The sequence below is a fragment of the Protopterus annectens genome, chromosome 3.part0, assembly GCF_019279795.1.
Source record: "Protopterus annectens isolate FY-2018-M chromosome 3.part0, PAN1.0, whole genome shotgun sequence".
In the NCBI taxonomy this organism is placed as follows: domain Eukaryota; kingdom Metazoa; phylum Chordata; order Ceratodontiformes; family Protopteridae; genus Protopterus; species Protopterus annectens.
Window position 1 is genome coordinate 1,903,769,351 of NC_056731.1, and position 25,861 is coordinate 1,903,795,211.

The 25,861-nt window shown below is 38.2% G+C and overlaps 1 protein-coding gene across 1 annotated transcript in view; it reads left to right on the top strand.

Moving 5' to 3' along the window:
* Window positions 1–25,861, top strand: part of LOC122797169 (carbonic anhydrase-like) — a 408,969-nt gene that overhangs the window by 288,340 nt on the left and 94,768 nt on the right. The window contains exon 6 of the mRNA XM_044065988.1: window positions 12,786–12,941. Coding sequence (XP_043921923.1) covers window positions 12,786–12,941 — 156 coding nt within the window. The remainder of the gene's footprint in view (window positions 1–12,785; window positions 12,942–25,861) is intronic.

Genomic DNA, 25,861 nt, shown 5'->3' on the forward strand with positions numbered 1-25,861 from the left:
AGTAAGACATAGCAAGGCTGTGGTTTTACAACCACATGAATATAAACTTAGATTACATATTTCATACATGCTTATGCACACAGATAGGGAAATATAGGGAACTAGAGAGACTACATTTAACAGTGTAACTCTACTGCAGTCCAATATTCAGCAAAAGAGTGAAAGATCCAAACATTTTACCACAATGCAGGAAAGATAAAGAAAATAAATTCAGTGGAATGGAATCCATATTATACAGACAGTTACTGTGTGTGTGATTCATGAAGGGTGTCACCTAATGGGAAAATACTTTTAGTACAGTAACAAGATTCAGTTTCACAGTTATCTGACATTTTTTTTTTTTATTATAAGATTTTATTCTTCTAGAATCTTAGGATATTTGCAACTCAGTGGATTTGTTTCCAAGACGAAAATGTCCAAAGCAATGCTTCCTGTGAAATGTGGAGAAACTGTCTTATAAATATATGTCTGCATGAGTACATGCACTAATAAGCAACACTGTTGCAGAACATATGACAAATAATTACCAGTGAAGGGAAAAAAGCATGTAGCAACAAACATAAAACAAAAGCAAACGAAAGAAAATACAATTGCCTAAGTTGGGATAAGCTTTCCACTAAGTTTTACAAAAAACAAGCACATACTAAAGATGTAATTTCACTGCTGCAAAGGCTGCAGGTCTGAGTTTGACTAGATAGCATCTCAGGCTGATACTAAACCAGTCATTCAACTAATAGTCTCTGGGGGGTAGGGGAAGTACAAAACAAACAACTGTAAATTCTAAGCAGTTCCTATAATAAACATCCATCAGTGAAGTTTGTGAAATCTTACCTGCAGTATGCACACAAGCTTGTCTGAAAATTCTGACTCTGTGTGAATATGTGACTTACACTACACTAAAAGGTAAACAAAATAGTCTAGCAAGCAACTGATTTTAGAAACAAAATAATGCCCCTTTATAAGGATTGCATTACTGCTGTGCTTTCTAGAGTAGCAGCAGCAGTCTGGTCGTAAAATGTCTGAAAGGCTACTTTTCTGAATGGATAAAATGCACAGATTAGACCAATGAATGGCTCACATGGAAAGCTGTTGTCAGTAGAGCTGCAATTTGAGATGGAATGTGGCTAACTCCTTTGAAACTTCCTGCAGGCACACTTCCCCTACCCCCCTCAGCCACAGGTGAGCATGCTCAGAAAGGCAAACTTGAAAAGTAAACAAAGGCTGGATCAAAACAAAAAATCCCTGGGATTGTCCCTTTAAAGCTGCAGCAGAAAAAGGGTGGGAGGGTTGGAAAACTTCAAGCTACAAGAAGCTACAGGTCAATGACCCCAGGTGTGTTAGAAGTACAGAAACTTTAACTTAATATCTCAGTGGGTCTGGGGCAGAGACAAAACAGGGGAACAGAAAGGCACTGGAATGCAGCTTTTAAGCAGGTAAACAATAAGCAGAATATAAGACTTTGGCAGCAAAACTGGAATATAAAGAACTGGATCAGTACCTATCAGAAAAACAGATGAGCAGAATGACACAAGTGGAATGCATATCTGACTGCAATTATAAAGCTGCTTCTTTCAACAGAATGTTCGCTGGATACATGAAATGTCCTCAACAAGGTCAGGGGTCAGAACCAGTGGTAAAATCTGAATGCATGACAAGCTTGATCACTGTAGGTAAAGTTTGTCATTTGTACTTGTGGTGTTGTAAAGCAATCTATTTAATCGGATTGATGCAAATTAATTGAGAGAAAATGTGCTGAAACCTGATACACCCCAAATGGTTGAAAGAAGTGCCATTGTGTTACTTTTACAGTGTGATTAATTACTATCATTTTCATTAATTTTTGTAGGAAACATGAAGCCATGGCATAACTGCTTTAAGTAGTTAGCAGAATGAACCAACAAATACAATGGCAAAAGTGCTAGAATACTTAAGTTCTTTTAGGCTACTCAGCTCCATCAGTTACATGTGCGTCATTAAATAATCATGTCTTTACAACAGACTTGGAAGGATTTATTTTGTTGTTCAGCATCCGACTCACACCACTGAATGCTATTAACAATACTAAAGTTACATTTATGACAGTCCTTCACAGCAGGCACATGCTAATATAAGTAGTAGTGGTTGTATCTGCCCAGAGTCGTCAGTCTGGTCATGCAAATCATGTGACATTGTGGTGAATACTTTTCCCAACGGTCTGGCTTACCTCTTCTGAACTATACATACAATGTATGCCTTTCAGCCCACCAGTAAGACACAAGTGTAGAAGTTTGCATGTCAGAGGTGAATGACTCAATATTGACTAGCGTGATATAGGAAGCTGGTAGTACAACAGTATTTACAAATCAAAAGCAAAGACTGAGTGGGAGGCCAAAACCATAAGCAGTCATGTTAAAGCATCATTTTTAATGTTATCCAATTGGTGATCAGCCACCAAATGTGTCTGAATAGGCTATGTGGGTCCCAGTTCCTGTGCATCAGGTATGGTGAATAAAAAAGTGCACAAATAACTTAAATTTTTGGGGTGGGGTATATGTTCTAGACTTGGACTGGGGAATGCTTCCGTTTGGGTATGGATTGCTTAATGTTGGCAGTTTGACTCTGAGTTTGATTATAACTAATATGCCTATAAACTGCAGCAGTCCTGGATTTGATTCCCATCGCCTCCATTTACTTAATGTGTAACCCTGAGCAAGTCCTTTAAACAGTGCTAATGAACTGAGACTGAAATCGGGCTGTGTGGATATGTGTTCTACCTTGCTTAATGCACTTGGACCATAAAATGTGAGCTGTTCTCCAGTTTGTCTATTTCTTGCAAAATGTATTGCACAGTCAATTTTGTAACTGAACCACATTCAGTGTTATAATTCTCTGAATAATCACATTGTTCATTCTGCTACCAAGTGTAACTGGCTAAGCAGAGTTCATGCAGTCATGTTACAATGGCTCACAGCTATAAATCTTAACCTCGGTGAGTCATTTCTCTGTTAAAGCTTTGCACAGAGTTGACCTCTCTCATTGTATGTCACTCCTAAAGTTCAAAATAGCCTTTGTAAATCTGCTGTAGCCTGAGAAAACTATTTTAGAATCATCTTCTATTTGCTGACCGGACAGAATCATTCAATGTCTGTTTAAGCTTTGCGATGCATTCAACTTTAAGATTCTATACCATCAGTGAGCTTTAATAATTATTGTGCCAACTAAGCAAATAATTCTTATTTAAAAACTAGCCAGCCTCTGTCAGTAGACTATATTTTTTGTTTAATTAGATAATTGCTTACTTAGCATTAATCAGTGTAATATCACCGCAATATTGTTTGGCAGTAGCTATACTTCAGTTCTGTACTGGACTTGCACAGGCCTCGCTAGGCTAAGAAGTTATGTTACTGTTTATTTCTGGATGTAACTGATTTTGTACTTCTATTGTGCTCAGGATGCAGCTGAAATAAGGACCAAGGGCCAGTCCACCTTCCAACTTGGCGACAAAATAAAATAAAAATGGGTACATAGCAAGCATTTCTTCAGTAACACTACTATAAACAGAACCCTTGAGATAAGTATATATTTAACATGTCTTGTTAGATTAAGGGAAGACTTCTTCAGAAGAGAAGCTTTGATCACCTTCTTGAGGCTATATAAAAGGTGCTCTGCACTGAGAAGACATTAGCACTTTTAAATGAGGAATAGCGAGGGAGGAGAGGTAGTCTAGTTATTTAAGGACCTCAGTGAAGTCCACAGAATTTAAGTTGGCACTTTCTTTCAAAAAGATTGCACAACTGTCCTATATTTCCCCCAGATAGAAAAGAATTTTTGAAAAAATTAAAAATGCTTTTGATGGTAGTGATGGCCATCATAAGGAATGAAAGGTGATACCAACCTGAGTTTGAGATATTCTAAAAACAAAATGAACTCTAGATCTGAATAAGTGGAAGGATGCATGTCACTTGTGCTTCTTGTATTTAGGGGCAGAAAGGGATTTTACATAAAGTACTATAGGAGTTACAAGGCAAGTAAGTCTTGAAACTATTTTCCCCTTGCCAGCACCCCCCAACCACATATCCATTGTAGCTCTCTTGCTTTCAGGAGAGCAAAACATGTCAGACTAGAGATGAATTTGTGGATGTACAACTTTTTGTTAAGGCCTTCAATGAGTAATATGGACAAGGTATTGAGGATAGTAATAATGTATGTAGAATTGGTCTAAAAACCTAATTAGAAAAACTGATGACTCATAATACATTAAACTGACTATAATCGTTTGCTGAAAATGTTGCAGTTGAGAATTTCCCATATCATAGGAAACCATGATGACAATTATGCTGTTAAATCCAAAGTTGTCAGGGATTTGTTACTAGTCTTGGTGGTGAGGTGGAGGGAGATTTCAGAATAGCAAATGTGCATAATAAGTAAAGTTTTCAACAATGTTATCCATGCTTAGTTGCGGGATGAGTTAGAGTTATGTTGTTTTGGTAATACTCTCACACTCTCACTCACTCTCTCTCTCACACACACACTCTCTCTCTTTCTCACACACTCACTCTCTCTCTCACAAACTCACATTGTCTCTCTCTCTCACACATTCTCTCTCTCGCTCACTCACTCACACTCGCACACACTTTTTAATGACATAGTTCTGTTAACACTAAATCGTGCCTCTTGTCTCAGCACTGAACAAGCCATTCACAACTGTATTGTGGCATGAAGCAGGGCTACCTTTTAAGTTGCCAATTGTTTATACTTTATGAACTTGGCTCAGTAAAGTGTGCACTTATGTCTCAGTAAGGTAAATGAAATTAGCAGCGAGGAACAAGGAATTGCTACTTCCATAGCCATTAGTGTTATATTACACAACTGATGTACTTTCAGCTGGTTAACTGAGATTGCTTTGGATATGTGTGTGTGGGGGGTGGAGGGGATCCCTCACTGTGACATACAGTGTAGGAGATGCAAAGGCAAAGCACTCTGTATGATGGTGTGTGAGACAACTTTTTTTGCACGTGAGCCCTATTTTGAAAACTGTTTTTGATGCAATAAACACTGCACTTTTTAAAATTAGTTTGCCTTCATAGGTGAGCAGTGTTAAGGCATGGAATAGCACCTCCTGAATATTACTGCTACGTCCTGTTTTGGAATCTTTCTCTGAGCGAGGCAGACTGAGTCAATAATTTGTGTGATAGAACTTGTTCCAAGCAGTCTGTGGCACTTGCAGTTTGCTTTCATTTTGGGACCCCCCCCCCCCCCTCCCTCGTAGTATTTCAAATGTTTTCACTGTGGAGAAAAGCTATACAGTCCTTGTCAAAACTGATATTGCATATTTTTTGGTTTAGATCTTTGTGCTAAAATTTTATTTTTGACATTTGGGGTAGTGTCAAGGAAGGGGTAAAAAAGGGAATGAAACCTTGTTATCACAGGAAGCAAGAAATCTGGGAAGAGGAGGTAATATCTCCGAGGTTAGCTGATGAAGGTAGAAATATTGATCAGTGAAAAGATGAAATATGAGATATTTAACAGGATGAGAGGTAAGGAAATTATGAAAAATACTTATAAGGGTAGTGCAAAAAGGAGCAAAACTCGGGACCTTCAGAAGGAGATATCCATTTGAATGAGGACTTGTTAAAATTCCACAGACATATTCATATATGCTGAAAAAGTAGGGAGAATCAGCAGAAATAATTTTTGAAAAGTATGGCGAAGAAAGGAAGAGAATGTTATTTAAAAGTGCAGATTTTTCAAGGTATTGCTGGGGGCCCAGAAACCAAAAGTAGATGCTGTGTCAGATTTTTATAACTCATGTGGAGTTGAAGCACAAACACAGACTGTCACATGTGTTCTGCAGTCATCACCAGAGATATGGGGAATGGCTGGCTAAATTAAAAAAAAAAAAACATTTTCCTTGTATGTTTATCATAATGGTGGAGATATGTATTTTTCTAACCAAGCATAAGAGGCTTAGAGCAAAACAAATGCATAGTTCAACAGTGAATTCTTACCTGAAAAAGATCAACACTTCCACTTTTTTCCATCTTAAACTGTTCTTTCAGAACATCGATCCATTTGGACTTTTTTTAGGTTTAGCTCAGGGAAAAATAGAGAGACACAGTGATTTTATACACGCGCACACACACACATAAACAAATTAGCCGCGGTGTATACATGCATTGGTATTTCAGATAAGTATTTATAGAATTATAAAGCCAAAAATTAATAATTGAAATGCAATAGTAAAAAGGAATATAATGACCGAGGAACATATTTTCTCAAAATCATAAGTTCTTTGTGAGTATGAGTAAGTAAAAAAAAAAAAAGGGAAGACAAAAGTATATACAAATAGACAGAGAGGGTAAAGGGTGTAAGAGTAATGATAGATTTCTAGCATAGTTGTCGAAGGAAGAAAATCAATTGGACATGTTGGTAGTTAGAAGAGAGAAATATCAAATTTTATGAACTTAACAGGGACCCATGTGTTGTGGTGAGATGTGATTCCAAACTGGGTTCTCTGTTGTTAACTTAGCATTTGCTGAGGAACAAACTTGCAGAGTGCCACTCTGTGAAGCTAGACTTCCTTATTTCTACTTTCTGTAGGAAATCACTACCGGTGCATTTTTTAAGTGTATGTTGGCAGTGATTCCTGTCTTAGAGGTGATTTTCCTCATTGTGTTTATTGGACCAGATATAAACCACGTGTGTAGTCTTTATGTGTATAGATATGAGTTGTGGGCACTGAGTTGAATGACCAAGTTCATCAACATCTGTTTGCATAAACCAAATGGTATTGGCAAAACTGGTTAGCAGATGTGTGACATCAACAAACCCTGTGTAGGGAAATATTCCATTTCCCTGGGAATTGTATGATCTCAAATTTAGTTTGTAGGGAAGGGGGGTGCAGCTGCCCACATTTGGGGGGGTTCCAGGGGGCTTGAATCCCCCCCCCCCGCAAATGCACTTGGATTGGGTTTATTCTGCTCTGGGGTAATCCCCAGAGCATGCACAGGATGTGTTGACATTTGTTTCAACATTAATAAGTCAATATTCTGGTGTCGATGTTGCTGGTCATTCAGTCAGCTGCCCCCCCCCCACATTTTGTTTGTGAAATAAGTGGGGTGCAGGGGGTTAAGCCCCTTGCAAAAAATGCTCATTTTTTTGTCATGATTTCCTGATCATTTATGTTCAGTGAGTTGTTTAAATGGAGGTTTGTAACCCAACTGCTTATATTATGACAGAAACCATTAGAACCGCTGCTGTTAAGAGAGTTGCATTTAGCTATTCATATTATATTGGTACTACTTTCTGCTTTAAAGTCTTCTGCCATGTTGTTGATCATTGTCTTAATATAATGCCATTAACTAAGCTTGATACACTGTCATAAGCAGTCTGATCCCATGTGCCAATTTACCTCTGTTGTGTACTAAGATCTTCTGCCACCACAACCTCCATACTAATCTACCAGTTTTTATTGTTCTTTCTTCTGAATATCTCTCTAATTTTTCCTCTTTTGAAAATAAACAAGCTGTTAATGTTGTATATTCAGCAGAAAACATCATAGAAATGATAATGCACTAACTTAGTATTAATATAATTTTTACTGAGCTTTATTATTCAAATATTACATTTCATTTGCATGCCTTTATTCTTCGGTGTTTAATACTGTTTTAGTGTAATTACAGCACTTAATATTCATTTTCTGGTTAATGAAGCAAACAAAATTACTGCATCAGATATACTTTGTTCTAAAACAGAACCAACATGACCATCTTGAAATATACTACCAATATATTTTTTTTTTTTGTAAAAAAAACAAGAAGGTCTTACTTTGAAATCTACCTGGGTTTCTAAGAAATCCTTGGTAGGCCTTCTCTCTATGCTGGTATGTACAACTGCCTTTCGGCTTTTCCCAGTTAGGGGTCACCACAGTGGAACTCCAGTCCGCTAATGATTGGCAGTGAATTTTTACGGTGTCGAGTTGCCAGCCCAGCGGTCCCACCTTCAAAGAAGGAACATCCATGCTCACACCTACCTGCATGTCTTTAAATTCACTTGACTGTGGGAAGGACATGCAGACTCAACTGACTTTAATTATTTTGTTCCTATGATACAGTGCATTCTAGAACAGATGCAGCACAGCTACTTGCAGTGTATGCAGAATACTGGTACTGCAGCCCAGAGAGGCCTAAGGGGCCTGATTTGGCACTTGGCAGTCTCTGACTGCAGCACTCTGAAGTTCATTCCTTAATGATTTTGTAGCCTTTCCTTCTTTCCACTTGTTCACTGCTTTTAATGTTTTGAGTAGTAAGTGATGGTCAGTATTGGAAAGGACTGCTCATTACCTTCAGAGGTGAGTGTTACTGTTGTACATTCACTTGTGACACGTTTTGTCATCGCAAGTATATAATACCGGTACAGGTGCATACAGGTAAGTGGGAAAGAGATTCTTGGCAAGTATGGATGCCAAATGTTTGCATGATCTGACTTTGACTGTGTCTGGGTACAGGAGATACTTCCTGTACTGATCTGTGATCGCAGTAAGCGATATCTGAAGACCATTACTAAAAATAATTCTTCATTTACTATTGTCAGCTACTTTCATTGTTGTGAGTCACTGACTCTAAACAATAAACTACATCCTCTGGAGTCTGTATTCTTCCTTTGTGCAAACAATACTTCTAGCTGCTGGATGGCATGAAAAAAATGAAAGGTAGGCTTCAGTTCTGTTTATTGTATATGGCAGTGTACTCATAACAGATATCATGGTTTCATGCCTTATTCTACAAATATGTGAAGATCCTTGCAATGATTCACACACTGTAGGCAGCAGAATTGGGATTTCTCACTCTCAAAACTGGGGCTTATTATTAGGGTCCATTAATATTATGCACCTTAGCTTACCTTGTCCTACCATTTTCCTTTGTATATAATGTGCCCCACATCTTGTTAAGCAACAACTTGCCTGCTACTTCAACCACTAGTCATAAACACTGATGCAATATTCAGCCTGCCGTTTAAATTTTCTTTCTATAACCACTTCTCATGAAAGGACCATTTCAAGTATCCACTGGACTTTCTTCTGCAGTAAAACAAAGTCTTATTCATTTGCTATTAATTTCACTTTGCTTCACCAGTTACTATCACATTCTCATCTATTGTTTTTCTGATACATACTCATGTGTCACAATACTCTATGGAGTCCTTCAGGTAACAGGTAGCATTCATTCTTTTATGTAGATGGAAGTCGCTGCTATATCTGGCAGAGAAACATGTCAAAATGTTAAGTGTCACAATTAAAAAATATTTCCTTCTGCTGATTTTCTTATGTCTACTGATCTGTGGTATTTAGCTCCAGCCCATACATCTCAACTTCTGCTTGAGTTTAGAGCAGAGACAAAAATAATAGGAGACAAAGGTCCAAAATCACAGACATTTTTTTAGATATTACTCATTTCACTCAAAAGGTTAATAGAACAACAGGTTTTGCATCAACATACATTTTCTTAATAAGCATGAAATTTATAATGTGCAGCATTATTGACTGTAATCCTAACTGGTTTACAAAATAATCATGTTTTATGAGGGACAGGACAAAAATTGAGGGGGCCAAATCATGACAGTTAGAGGTGTACGCCAGTGTTCCCATTTAACTTATTTGTTGTGTGGTTCACAAATTCCATTTTAAACCCATTGTGGGACACCTAGATCTTATCTTCAGTTGTCAGTCCCTTCTCCTAGCCTTCAAAATCTCATTGGCAGCCACTTCTCTCTCAACACTAACTCTGTCTTGCAATGGAAATATACTCTTCAGTCAACTTTAAAACTTCCAACTTTACCAAAAAAAGCAGAAAATATTCTTAAAGTTATGGAAGAAGAATGTTCAGAAGTAAAATTTCATTAGAGATCCAATAAATATCGAGTTTTTATATTATCTTTAGCAAGTATTCATAGCTGCCAAAATGAGCTCAAAGTTTTAATATTGGACTACTACTGTCTGATCTACACTAATAAATGTGTGCAACCTTCATTCAAAATGTGATTTCCAAAAATAATTGTAAAATACCATTTACAAAAGGAATTGCATAAAGGTACATACTAGTTTGAGAGAAGGTTCCTTAAAATCACTACCATGAAATTTCATACCAGAATTCTAAATACTATCAACTGGTAAAAATGTGCAGTACACTTTTAATATTAATTTCAAGAAATGCCAATATCAGTGGCAAAATTACTTTTTTGACCCCAGATTTTCAACATACTATATATGGACAGTTACCACATGGATTATGGCACTGAAGTTATGCAGCAGTGATTCAAAATGCAATTCATGGAAAGTACAGCAAATTATATTTACTAAGGGAATTGTGCAATTGCTCACAACAATTTGACAAAAGCATTACTTATATGGCTACAGCGAACATTTTAACCAAGTTCCACAGCAAGGAAATACAAAAGACAATTGGTTAAAATGCACGGAGGAACTATTTTACTCGATATAAAAATCAGACTACAAACAAAATTCTGAGGCCCATTTTATAAGACACCGTAGAGGTATGCATGGTACATATACAACCACACAGGGCATATAAGGTCATTAATCCTTTGGGCTATTATCTTACAGTACTCCTGGGCATGTGGTAATATGTGTCATGCATACCTCTTCAGGCTTTATTTCGTACAAATATATACAGACTGACAGTGTTTGGCAACATCTTGTCTGAACTTCGTTTACCAGAGTGTTGAGTCAATGATGAAAAGATAGTGCTGCCTAATGCAATTTTGAAACAAATGAAATCTAATTGTATGAAACAAAGCAAAAAATAGTAAACAGATAAGCAAGTAAGTGCTAGTTTAGAACAATATAAATGGTGTTATTTTTATACCTAAAAATGTTAGCTTGCAACATTAGGTAACTACTTTGTAATTAGTAGGTTTCCTAATATGATCTAACTTTCTTGCATTACTCTGCCAAATAAACTGCTTTAGAAGACTTACTTGAAGCATGTCAAACAGCCACAGAAGAAGAACTGCATGACAAACAGAACTCAAGATATTTTTATTCTATCCTGATGTCTCAGTTACAGTGACCTTCAAGGGAATGCTTACTGAAGTAGTTGACTAATCATTGCAGTCTGTGTTCTTCTGCAAATTAATTTAGGGAGGTACACAGCTCTGGATAGAATCTAAGGCTTCATTTCAGATACTGGGGGTCTCTAACCATTATATATCTTCCAGCCAGTCGATTCGGTGATGGTAACTTTCTAACTGGTAGCACTCCACGTCCATGTATTTTGAAGGGCTGAATATTTTAAATTCCTTCTACACAGTTCTCCCTGCTGTCTTTTCTGAGGTGTCTACCTTAAACTACAAACAATCTCACTTTCTGCAGTGACCTTAGCATGCATAAGACCATTGCATGAACTTCCAGCTTGATGAAGAGAAATCTGACAATAACTGATGCAATAATCCATGATCAACTAAAGCTTCCACTTAATTTTATAGACAGTTGAGGCAGTATCTTCATCTGAGTGAGAAAAGTATAAAAACATACATGAAAACTAATGCATTACATTTAGTAATCAAACTAATATCATTTTTATAAGGAATCATCTTCCATGGGGGAGTGACTTGTTACTCAGACCTGGATAGGATAACAAAACAGAAGTTTGGTATGGGCTGGTAGCAACTTGCTGAATTTTTTATTTTTTTTAGCATTCATGTTATTGAAGAATCCCAGGTAATGAAACACTGCTGGTATCAGATACTCACATGCCAGTTTAACAAGTTACCACTGCTTTGTGTTTGGGCAGTACTAATGAGGCAAGAATGTAGTACTTAAAGTAAAACACGTATATAGAAAAGAACAAACTAGAAACTGGTTAGTGAGGAAGCACTGAAGTAATTCAAGGGATTTTGCAGAGATGAGATATAAGGCCAAGGTAAAGTGCTTCTGACAGAGTGTAAAGAGTTGTCAGTGGTGCTTTGTGTGCAACTGTCAGATTATACAACATTTTATAAATGGGAATGGTGCCAAAAGACTGGTGATTGGGGACAGTAGTTACCTTGAGCAAAGGTGTTTGTAAGAATAAGGTAATCATTCAGAGCTCATTTGTTCTTATTTCTCTCATTATAATTTGTGTAAAATATTGAATGAAAGCTAGCAGAGTGACAGAATGTTAATTCTCTTGGCTTGGTCACATTGTATAATCTTGTACATGTACATGACACATTGCTATGACCTGGTAACCACCCCAATAAACAGGCAGAGCCTTGTGAATGATTGTCTATAGGAAAGCTTATTGAAGGTTCACTTCCCTGAAGACTTCTACAGAAATGAGAGGTAGAGAATGTGACAAAATGTTGGGATGGGTAGAAACTTGACTGAGTGACCACAAGCAGAAGGTTGTAAGAAGAATGAAGGTATGAAGGAAAAATTCAGATTACACCAGAGTCCTCCCAAGTTCATTGATGGACTCATGCCATTTAAATACAGAGAGAGAGAGAGAGAGAGAGAGAGAGAGAGAGAGAGAAAACTTTTATTTCAAGTTAAGCATATGACTGGTGTACGCCTCAACATATTCTGAAAATGTGTTTGCTGCTGCAGAGTTGGTCACTGAAAACATTCAATGCTAGGAAGTGTGGTTAGTACTTACAGTGAGTGAATTAAGATGTTTAAGAAATATGGGGAATACTATTACAAATATCTTGAAAAACCATGTTTGCTAGTATACATTGTTCACCTGAAAAAGTCTACAATTGCATCCCAGCAAAAATGAAGATACGTTTATTCTATTTCTCTCTTATAGGGTCAGCAAACTGCCTTCACCAGTTATGATCCATCCCACCTACTTCCTTCGTCATTGGATTACTGGACCTACGATGGCTCCCTGACTACACCTCCTCTATTTGAAAGTGTTACCTGGATTGTCCTTAGAGAGCCAATACATGTGAGCGCACGTCAGGTAAAAACTGTTTTTTAGTTTGAAACATAAGTGTGTCTTAGTGTGTGGTTCTGCAAATACCAAACATGCATAGAGGAGACTTAAGTGGTTTGAAAGCAATATGTGCATGTAGGTTATGCTTCAAAAGATGTGTTGTAGATTATAAGATTGTAACCTGCTAGCAGTTGGCAATTTGTATAGGAAATGTAGATTAAAACAAATGTGTCACAAAGCATGATAGATATGAGAACAGCTTTCTATGACCATTGTTAAAGTAAACATAAATCTGTATGTAGTTCATACCTTTCCATTGCAAAAGAGTTAAACCTACATTAACTGAAACAACATAAAAAAGTAACCATTCTTAAACTAAAACAACTGCAAAAAAGTAACCCCTCCTAAACTGAAACAAAAATTGAGAAAAGGAACCCCACACAAACTGAAACAACAAAGTTATTTATAACAGACATATGGAGAGAACAATTGTTTTTGGGCTTTGCAGTTGTATTGCTATCTTTGAATAGCATGCACATATGACCCTACCCAGAAAAAAAAACAATATTACAGAAAAATAATGGAGTACAAAAGGAAACTTGGAGTAGACTGAACAATAATCTTGCAGACCGTGGTTTGTTAATTCTGGCCACTAAGTTCTATTGCTGTCACCATTCACCATCTATCTTATTTGCTGTGCTATGTTATTTTAAACAGACAGATGAATGTATGTGTTGTTATTTAAGCAGTTTTGCTAATTTATTTTAAACAGACAGAGGCATGCATGTGTTAAGTTATTTAAGCAGACAGAGGTGTGTGTGTGTAATTCTGGCCATTATTTTCTGTTTGGAACTTGCAGAGGTGTGTGTGTAATTCTGGCCATTATTTGCCAGAATACTTTGAGCTTGCAAGTTATTTTAAACAGACAGAGGTGTGTCTTAAGTTATTTAAAGTCCACTTGGAGGTTGCATTTAAGCAGAAAGGTCAGAGGTGTGTGTGTTAAGTTATGTAAAGTCTGCTTGGAGCTTGCATTTTACACCATCTAAGTCCGCTCAGAACTTGCATTTTACACCATCTAAGTACACTCAGAGCTTGTATTTAAGCAGACAGGTCAGAAGTGTGTGTTAGAGCTTGCATTTTGCATCATCTAAGTCCGCTCGGAGCCTGCATTTAAGCAGATATATATATTGCTGTCACCATCTATTTTATTTATGGTGTGTGTTAAGTTACTTAAGCAGACAGAGAACCTGCATTTAAGGTGCGTGTTAAGTTATTTAAACAGACAGTGAGCTTGCATTTAAGGTGTATGTTATTTAAGCAGACAGAGAACTTGCAGTGTGTGTTAGTTACTTAGACTCAAACCCTGTACGTTAGGTTCAAGGAGCAAGAGGCTATATTCTCTACCTATACCACCACCACTTGTGATTCAAGGAGTTCAAGACATAGTTTTCAACTGTCCAAAGTTTTACAAAATATTTGGCTCATACTTCTGGTCTGTTCCTCTTAAAATTTGTGGTTTTCTTGCAAATCAGTGAGAACTGAATCCACTAAATAATGATAGCTAATTAAGTTTCAGTCTTCCTATCTTTCAGGAAATACATGGTGACATAAAACATTTTATTCTAGCAACTTTTCTAAGATTATACAAGCAATGTTTAAAATGTGTCCCTGGTTTTGGGCCTTTGTACACCCCCCCCCCCGACAAATGTTGGCTTCTTCCAGATTTCTTGTGCTGCATTCTTCAGGGGGAGAGAAGTTTGGTGCTGCTTATGCCAAGTCTATTTTTGTTGTTAGTAGCACAACAGGTAGAATACTTGTTTTTGATGCAGAAGGCTGTGGGTTCTACTCCCACAGTATGTAGACAGATTGCTCATGCTGTACTGTGTTGTACATTTAAAGGGGTGGATGCTGCGGTCATGAGAATGTCCTCTTTGATGGAGATGCCTAGTAACTATGAACCTATTATTAGTTTGCCATCCATTCCCTATTGCAATCTTACTAGCTTATCATTTTTTAATGTAGCATAGGCAATGTATTCCTCAAGGGCAACAGGCACTTTATTTGTAGATGACACAATGAACTATAAAGTTGTTTGCTAGCAGCAACCTCGTCATTATTTACAGATCTCTTTAATGAGGAATTATTTAGATGACTTTTACTTCTGCAGAGAATGTGCATATTTACTCATACTGGTGGATTGTAGAAGTTTGAGTAGACTTTTATGATGGAAATGTTCTAAACTGGGCAGTTTTATTATTATTGGTTCATGCATTTTGTTTCATTGCATACCAGAAAAATGTTCAAAACAAATTTAAAATGTGCTTAAACAAGTGTGCTGTATTATACAATGAATATAATTTAATACAACCAGGAAGGTGTATAAAAGAACACATGTATGTTTCTGTACAATGGGCCTAAGATTTGAAAACAGCTCAAAGGTAATCTCTATCTGCCACTGGTCAGATGCATTTTCTTTAAATGTGGATTTCAATGCTTTTTCAATGAATGTGAGTTTCAAGGGCAGAAAAGTTTTAATGCTAAGTCAATTTTCATTTTGGAACTGTATTGCTTTGTTTAGCAGATGTCTATTAGTGTTTGTGCTATAAAATGTAAAATAAACGTTTTAAATGAAATCCAAATAATCAATATAGAAGTAGAGCAGTATGCACATTACAGTGATTATGGTAAATAGCCAAGTAATAGGACATTGGAATGGCTACAAGGGGGAGGGCTGTGTATAGGGTGCCCCATTTAACTCAGATTTTTTGAGGAGGGAAGGACTGCAAACTCAGACAGCCCTGGGCAGCACAAACTCTAGCGACGCCACTGATCAGTAGGCCATGCAGAATGACTTTTGGACATCCTAGCAAACTGTAATATTCTTTTGCTAATATTAGAATATTGCCTACAATTAAATGCCCTACTTTTACCCCAAAGCCCACATACTGCAAGTCACCAAAAACAAAATCATAAGGTTCCTCATCTTCTCCCTTCCCAGTGAGCATCATTACTGCACATTTAAAAACAAGTGGTTACCATTTACTAGAGGGTCTGGTGCCATATTTTGGCTGTCTATTCACCAGTTTGTGTTTGAAGGTTGGTATTCCACAATACCACTGGAGTTGGTGGGGGTTACATAATTATGTATGTATGTAAATTTTGTTAAACAGCGTACAGATTTGTACCGATGTTTCATGGGCCTTTGTCTAGATTTTTGATGTTTCCAGGTGGGGCCTGAATGGCTGGGGCTGAAGGGAAGGGGATGTGTTATGCATCTGGCCGCTTGGTTGGTGTGCCAGTAGAAGGAACATCCATTTTTTTTCCTTATGGTTGTGGGGTTGCATAGATCTAATTGTAATAACTTGATCACTTATGGCTTATTGCAGGGAAGTGCTTCTTTTTTTGAGGTAGCACTGGCACAGGGTGCTAATTGAACCAGCTATGCTTCTGGATCATAGCTGGGTAAACAGCTTAAATTCTGTGACAACCATTACCAACTAAATTCAGCCTATGAGAAAAGAATACTGCAGACTATACAGGCATTATTGTTGTTGACAGAGAGAGAGATAAGCTGGGAATTGCATATAATTTTGTTTTATCTCAGCAGCAGGGTAAAACTCATATAACTGCTACTTCATGAATAAAGTGTGAAAGCTCCAGTTCACTTGGGTATCTCAATAAAGCTGATCAACTTCTTTCATAAAGGTATAAGTATTCTGAAATGGAGAATCCATACACAGGACTTAACTAGGTTTATCTGGTTGTATGGCTTGTAGTAAGAGAGTCATAGGACTAACTCACCATTATTGGCTCTGTTTGATTACATCCTTCTCTATCTAGCCTGCTTCTTGAAATTTTCCCTAAACCACCTACCCACCTACCCTTTTCCTGTTTTTGTTTTAAAAGGCTGTGCCTCTGGCCTCCTTCCATTATGTTAATGTGACTTCCAAAGTCCCCATCTTCCCTTTCTTATTGTTGTTGTCTAAGCCATTTAGGCACTTTTACCACCCATTGTTTGCCACAGATCCATAATACTGAGTGCACTTCAGTTAACTGTTTGAGTACTACTTTATTTTGCTTTATTTTTTTGATTTTGCACTTTATATAATTTTAAAGGACCCTAATACTTGAAATTGCCTTATCCAGTTAGTTTAAGTTGCATTGTGGTAGCATTACACTGTCAAGCAATCTTTTTCTGTCATTTTACATTAGGAAGAATGGGATAGTCCATCAAGTGACAGTAGGTGATGGCCTGGTCTATCTAGTCCATCAAGCGGCAGTAGGTGATGGCATGGTCTATCTAAGTTGGGAAACTCACAAGAAAGTTGTAAGTGCAGTCATTTTATTGGCCAGAAGAGTTGGAAGCCATTTTCCTGTTTTTTTAATAACTGTAAGAATTTGGAGCATTTGCATGCCACTACCCATCATGCAGCAGTGGTTAGTAGCATCCTTTATAGATGCAGACACCTAGAAACCAAATTTTCCATGTAGAACCACCTCTGAAACTGTGCCAGTAACTCCGTGAGTGTAGGCCAATTACTTTGCATGTTGAGTACCATAGATCAGCTAGTTTGTGCACTGAGGATCACTGCCCCTTGAATTTAGTATTATATAGCCTTGTCTACACTTGTGCCCCAAAAGCAATTTTTCCACAGCCCATGTAGTGGATATGGGAAATGTAACAATTGCCTTAATGCTCACTGACAATCATTTAATCCTCAAGGAAACAAAAACAGTATGCGAGATATTTATATACACAGTATCTTTGAAGGCAAAAATCTCATGGTTAAGCATCCAGAAGAAGAAGAATGTGGTTGTCAGAAGCATACACTTCACCCACAATACATAGTATGCACCCCACTCAAAGACCTGCATATGCTGAGGCACTTAAATACATGGTTCCCAGACATTCCACCTGCAAAAATTATCCTTTGCAAATCCAAAAGCATTCAACAGAAACAGCACCTAATGCTGCCCATATGGCCATACCCAGTGGAGCCTGAACTACCAAACTCATAAGGTAGTCCAGTTACCCAGACTAAAGTCATGGGACTACATTGTACAACATACTGATGCCTCACTCACCATATTGAACAAGGAGAAAATAAGGTTAGGGGCCACGATCCACCAAGTTGCACATGCAGTCAATTTATTGCACCACAGTACTAGTATGATTTAGTATATGCAAATGATCAGAGATATACCTTCCTAGAATATATGAAGAGAGAGACATCATGGAGCTCTTGGACTGTGTGTCACAGGCTGGTATGTTAATGCAATCGAGCTGCATTATAGTGCTTCCTTCACCAAGGATGGTGTTACAATATGAAGAGAAAATGATTGACTTTAAAAATTGGCTTGGTTTTGTGTGTCATTCTAGGGGGATACACTATTTATCAGTGTTGGTGGACAACAACAAAACTCCATTGTTTGACCAAGAATGGTCTGGACCTGTCCCCTTTAGACTTTTTAATATTGGCTAAAACATTGTCTGTCTGCACAGAGCTTTTTTTTTAGGCAATGTCAACTTGACAAATCTTCCAACATTGCAAAATCTACCCAAAGGAAATCTAAAGGTGTCTCTGCTCAATACCAAGAGTCTTAACACAAAGCACCACTCCCTCCAAGCTCTCCTCACAGTGGAGAATATGGACATCTGCGCAGTTACTGAGATGGGGTTTAAAGCCACAGAGAGTACCCTAGAGGTGCAAAACTTCAGAGTCTTTCACAGATTTAGACCAGTAGCTGCACAGACAGAGGCTAAAGGTGGAGTGTGTCAGTCTACAACAATAACAAGCATACCTTTAATTTCTCCACAACCAGATTACCACAGACAAAGTCCCATACCATATACTAGCAAGCTGTACGTCACCCTCTATTTCCCATGAAAACTCCTAGCTCATACTTAGACCTAATGAAGATGATCATCATTCAGCCAAATACCATACTCCTAGTATGCACCAAACACACAGACCTACTGAACTACCAGGCGGTTAAGGCAAGCCAATACACTACCCAGGGCTATAGTCATAGGGGACTACATTAATCTGACTAGTCTTCTGTGCAAAGCCATGGAAAGACTTACCATGAAAATGACTAACAATGACACAGAAAACATTCAGATACTAGGCCCAACCCAGTTTGCTTCCGTTTAGGGCAGGTCAAGCCTACTGAACCTGGTAGACAACTTTGAGAAGATCAAGGCAGTGGATGAGGGTGAAATGGTGCATGCTGCCAATCTTGATCTAACTAAGATATATGATACAATACCTCACTCGGGCATTGTAAACAAACTTATGGAATTAAATAGACAGTTGGCTCACACACAGGACCCAGAAAGTTAAGACTAGAGACACTACTTCCACAAAAAGGGCAGTCAACAGTGGATTTTCCCTGGGCTCTGTGCTGGGTCTGTTCCTCTTTGGGATCTGTTTTTCAGAAGTCAAGGCCAATGTTTAGGCCCTGTTGCCTACCATATTTGCAGATGATTGCAAGCTAGGAGCAATCCTAGAAACCCCAAGATACTAACATCTTACAGGCAAGTCTAACACAGACAAATGACTAGTGCTAAAGCCACAGCTTAAAACTCAGTGCCAAGAGATGCATAATAGTACCTTTTTGGAAGGAACACTTGTCTCATCAACAAAACACCCCTAAAAGTAGACAACAGTAGTCAGGGATTTGGGGACTGATGATAGTCAAAAGCCAGGTTACTATATACATTATAGGTTCATAGGTTCATAGGTAAGTACTAGGCTATCTGCCCAAGGTCATCTATAAGCCTAGCCAGAATGTGTTGGCTTTCACCGTCCCCTTAGATTAGTTACTTGTGCCACAGTCCAGCAGAGCCATTAGTTCCCTGTGCCTCTGTCCAGCAGAGCCACTGCAGTGATCCGCGGGGTAAATTTTCTGTTTCCCATCCACTCGTCAAGGTTTCTTTTGAAGAGTGTCAGTGAGGGGCTCTGCTTAATGTAGATTGGAATCCTGTTCCAAAGCATGGGGAGTCTCTGGGACAGGAATCTATCCCACCAGCACATCCTATTTATCGTTGTGGTGAGGTTTATATCCCTAGAGAGTGTGGCTCTTGGGGATTTGTTTTTTTTTTTTAGGTGGAGCATGTCCATCAATTCTGGGTTGGACATGGCCTTGTATGTCAGGCAGAGATCACCTCTGAGTAAGCGATATGCAACCGAGTACAGCTGGAGTTTCTTCAGTCGGGCTGCATAGGGCATATGTTTGAGGCCAGTAATCCTTTTGGTGAGGTACTTCTGTGGTCTTTACAGCTGTTGCAGGTGTCTTGTTAAGGTACATCCCAAATGGGGCATTATACTCTATGATGGGTCTGATGATTGATGAGTTGAGGGGCACAGTAACCTCTTTTGTTCTAGATGCGAACCCTCTTGTGATTAGGTGGGCCACATAGAAGGATTTTCTAACCACCTTGGCAATATGATTATCAAAGGAGAGATTACTATCTACTTGGGTCCCCAGATCCCTTATTACATTTTCTGTATTTAAGGGACTACCACGTATGTGGTAGCTCACAGGTACTTTGTTTTTTCCAAAGGGGATGACTATGCACTTTTTGGCATTTAGCTTGAGGCCATGATTTTGACACCAGGTATCCATCTCAGTGAGACCCTTCTGGAGGATGTCTGTATCAGTTGGAGAGTCAGTTATGGCCCCCAGTTTGCATGATATACATTCATCTAACATTGTAAAAATATCATTCTGTGTCACTCAAGTTATACGTAAGGGCGTGGCATCTAGGTCCAGGGAAGTTGTGCCATTGTACTCCGTCATCATGGGACGCATCACTGAGTATAACACCCCCATTGGTACATACCTAACCGGGCACATGCAATGACTGGAATGTCCACAGACGTTTTTCACATATTGCTGAGATTCAATGTAGACTTGGCATACAAGAATTCTTGGATCCTGCTCTGATGGACCTTTTGTATATCTTAAAAATGAACAGCACCAGAAGTATTAAGTCAAAGGATTTAAACTTTGCTTGTGACTTGAATAGGACATGTTTGAAGAGAAAGGTATGTATCTCAGAGATTTCCCATTCTCTGGAGTAGGCTTTCCATCAATGTGAAGCAGAACTCTTCTATAACCGGATTCATGTGGACTTTAGACCAGTGGATGGGAAATTGGAAACTCACCCCTGGTGTGACACCCATCTCTGATGAACCAAGGCAGCCATTAAATCATGCCCTATGTAATATACACCTCTTAAAATAACCTCTTAGTTACAATAACTCATGGGATTAATTTGGGTTGCATGGCTAGGCTTATAAGGCCTCATTGGTAATTAGGCTCATATACACTCATGAACATGGGTGATAATAGCTAATAGAATGACATTACCAGTGAACTTTGCTCTCAAAATCACAGCTAATACATCTGATAATAATAATTCCGTGCACAAATGTTATATCATCCATGGTTCTTTATATCGAATGCTATAGTGTTTTTCTTAGCGATTTCCCTCCTTTATTTTTTCAACTGAAAATTGTTCATGGGGCAAATTTGAATGGAGCTGTTTCTTGTATTCTGTGAATGTGTGTGTGTGTGTAGGGGGTCGACAGTTTCTGCAGCAGGAAGACCAGCTTCCATGCTTGCCCATGCAGAGAGCAGCACCACAAACTGGAAGCTGCATGAGCGGAATATTTATGCAATTTATGATGCAAGCACTTTCAGAAGTCACAGCCATGGTTGGGGATATAGGTGCTTAACAGTAAAAGCCTTAGCTTCCAGAATGGTTGACACACTTGGTATTTGTCTTTTCCCTCTGAAGGGAACAAATAGGTACAAAAGGCAACAGCTAGGGAGGCTTGATGCTCACTTTATGGGGAGGAACCACTCAATAGAAATACATACAAATATGAAATGAGCCATTGTCCCTGCCTCTCTGTTTTTCTGTCTTCTGTCATTTTGTCTAGCTATCATTTGTTAAAACACTCTTTAGGTTGTACCACTGAAACACAATAAAAAAAGATGTCTGTTAAAATTTGATATTCTTTTACTGGACCTCTGCAGGAAGGATTCGTTTGTTTTGAGCATCCTGCTGCTTTTGCTATTTGTAAACTTACTAAATATTGCTTATTGCTTATCGTGCTGCTCTTACAGTCATGCATAGTCTGGACTAGACATAATCAATAACTAACTTAGCCTACCCCCTGCTTCCAAACTAAATTAATTCCTAAAATTAGCATACGGCTAAATATTTTTATTTTTTTTTTTTATAAAGGCTTGGTGTAGTACTCACTCTCTGCAGATTTTCCTTTCTGTTGCTTAGCTGGATTGCAGGCATGCTGAAAGTTTTACTTGATGACATAATTGGAGGCTTTAAAGTAAGCGATACCAAAGGAAACGTCATATTAAAATGGTTTTGGTGCTGCTAGGGTAAGCGAAACCAAACAAAACATACTGTAGAACAATCAACTGGAAATGTAATCATTTGAATGTTGACAGCCTGTTATTAAGAGCCAAAACACCCAATTATTTAGCTACCCAAGGCATGTAGAAACTCTGGCATCTGATGATGGAGCAATGCATTAGTTAGCTATTAAAACTGGGACTAGTTTTTTTAGAAAGTACAGTTCCTTCATGTTCTGAAATAACAATTAGAATTTTCATTACTGCAGTTTTATATATAATGGAATCTTATGCATTTATTCTCTGATGAGATTCAGGAAGTGCTACACACTAATTGTCAACAACGTAGAACAAACTGATGAAATTCTCTATCCAATTTGTCAATTGTATGAACAGAGAAAACAATATAGACCTTATTTTAGAAAGAGGGCTTTTGTCTGCACTGAACTAAAATGCATAGCAGTAAGAAAACAAATCCTTTTTAGCTAAATCTGCTTTCCTAATTGCATGAAAATTGTTGCCTTTAATGTATTTGTAACTGTACAAATACAGACCTTTATTATATGTGTGGTTATTCTGTGTTAGACTATAATTCCTATAAACTACAAATGCAGACCATTACTATATTACTGGTCAACCTTTTAGAAATCAAAAGGGAATTTTACATCTACAGTTTGGGGCAGTGTTGCATATGATTATCCTCTTCCTGTTGTGCTATGTCCAGTAGATTCCAATATTCTTCTAATGTATATCTAAGCTGTGGTTTTGGTTACCATCCTGAGTATATGATTTGAAATATTCACCACTATTTGCACTCCCTAAAAGTTGTTCATAACACTTACTACAATAGTCTCTCTCTCTCTTTTTTGAAAATATTGCATGTATTCAGTGGTTACACCACTCAGAATCAAAGTCCATTTCCAGGGCTGCATCTATATAAGGTTATTTAACAAGATTACTTTAAGTTTGACATAATTGTGGAACCCATTTGAAATGCAGTTTGCCTCCCTGATGGGGGAAGGTTGTACCCCAACACCAACTGATAAGGGGTGCAGTGATACTGACTACTCACTCACTTTCTCCCTTGCCGAGTTCCCCAAGTACCTGAACTACTAATTCTCAGGTTGTCAGTGTTGTGGGTTGAGGGTTGTGTGTTTGCCATAGCTAGACATACTCTAATGGAGACTGCAGTGTGATACCATAAATATATGGTGCTTAGGAGGGGTTACAGGAGATGTCTCATAAACATATGCATACACAAGTATGGATGGGGTATCTTTCATTTTCCGTCACAGTAAACGGCAGTCCATCACCAGTCAACTTTTAAATTCTCTGTATAAAGAAAGGCGGGTGTTCAGAGTGAGTGACAATGTACTGGATTGCCATGATCTCTTCTCTGAATTTTGATGGGCTGCTTAAATATTGTCCACCAGCCAAGTTCATGTGGCTGATGGCCTTGATACAGAAGGGTAAATTGGTAATTTAATGCAAGGGATTGAGACTTAAAGGAGAGGCATCTGCATAGACAACTGTCCAATATTTTTATTTGTGGAAATAAAACTTGTAGATTCTCTTAGTACTTTCTTTTCTCAGCTTAGCCATGAGGCAGCATCTGTTTAGATGCAGTAACAATTTCTTTGAATAAATATTCCTCTGTATTTTGTCATTTTATATTCTTTGTTCAAACGCCTCACAGCAAGAGGTTCTCCGGTTCAATCCTCGGCTGGGGCGCCTTCTGTGCGGAGTCTGCATGTCCTCCCTGTGGTCGCGTGGGTTTCCTCCGGGTGCTCCGGTTTCCTCCCACATCCCAAAGACATGCTGTAGGTGGCTTGGACACTCTAAATTGGCCCTAGGCATGAGTGTGTGCATGTGTGTGCCTTCTGTGGAAGGTTGGGCGCCGGGCTGGCAACTCGACACCGTACAAACTCCACTGCCAATCATGAGCGGACAGGTGATCTGCTGTGGCGACCCCTAACCAGGAAAAGCTGAAAGAAGAATAATATTCTTTGTTCAAATCATGTGTAAGCGTGTCTTTTTATGGTAATAAGGGCACATGACATAGTGCTCCAGTACAGCTTGCTTGTTATGGTAAAAATTCCTATGTCACGTTCCTTTTACTACTGAATGCAATGTGTATGCATCATAGAGCTTTTCTTCCCGGGCCTGCGCTGAAAATGGGCTTCTACCCAGTCGGACTTCCCTGGTAATCAAATGTTAATAAATATATAGCTTGTTGCCCTGTGTTTCATGAAACAATGGAGCTGTTGTTTTGGTCAGTAAAAATTTTTTTTTTCATGTTTTGCAGTTTTGCACCATCACCCTTAGGAGTCAGTTGGATATGTCAATTAATCAGAGCTCATTCATTATGTACATATATTTATTGATCCAGATTGTCTCCTTATGATACGAGCTGAATTAAATTTTCCACTGATGCTTGCATTGTCAAGCATGCTGCAAAGTTTACTTCCCACAATGTAAAATCTAATTACTTAAGTGAGCAAGAAAGCATTTCTGTAATCTAACTGTGAACAGTATGCAAATACCACAGCAAAATCCTCTCACTAATTTCTTGACTGAATGATAACTGCAATCTCTTAATAGCATTTGACCTCTTAAAATGACATGATTTAAGTCTTCACACTGCTATTTTGAAATTCAAGGAATAGTGCAACAGATGTATATGCCTTTTACAAAGGCAGCCATTGCTAGAATGAATGCCATTTGAAAGAAAACAAATTAGTGAAAAACATTTGATAGAAGATACCACAGTCCAACATTAAAAAATGCACATGTTTTTGTAGGGGAACAAGCCGACAGCACCTTCTGGAGGAGATTGCCCCCCCACACACACACACACACAACCCTCCACATGTTAATATGTTATCGTTGTAAGAGTCCATAACCATGTACAAAATGAAATTAATGTTTTTTTTTCCCCCCGCAAAACAAATATCTATGTCTTACATTCTTTGAAGACACATCTTTGGAGAAATATTTGGGACGGGAATGAGTTGCACAGAAGGGGTTTGCCTCTTACAAAAATGTTTTGTTCAGAAACCCTTCAGTCATTTGGCATTCAGTCTGATGCCACATAACTCTTGCTAACTTACATAGCTTTTAACAAACATTCTGATATTTTTAACACTGCTTCCCATTTTTGCCTTGTACCATAAATGTTGTTATAGTGTAGCAGCTACATTTGAGGAGCATAGCTGTTACAAACCAGATTCATTCATTCTTCTTGCCATATGGGAATGTTTCATAAGCACTGTCATTTTCCATTCAGAACCATTTAGCTTTTGATCCTGGCTATATTTAGTAAGTCAGTAGTCCTAATGGTCTTTTGTGAGGGTCAGGCCAACAGCAAAGTACATGGGCTTCACTTAATTTCAAGTGGCTTTTTTATTATTTTTTCATCTACCTTACAGTAAATTATGTTATTACTATGAAAAAACTTTTATGAAATGGTATCCTCCAGAGCTGCACATTAGTTAGCAAATCATTATCTCAAAATAAGTTGTGTGTGTTTTGAGTGCAATTGTAAAATAATTTGTTTGGGG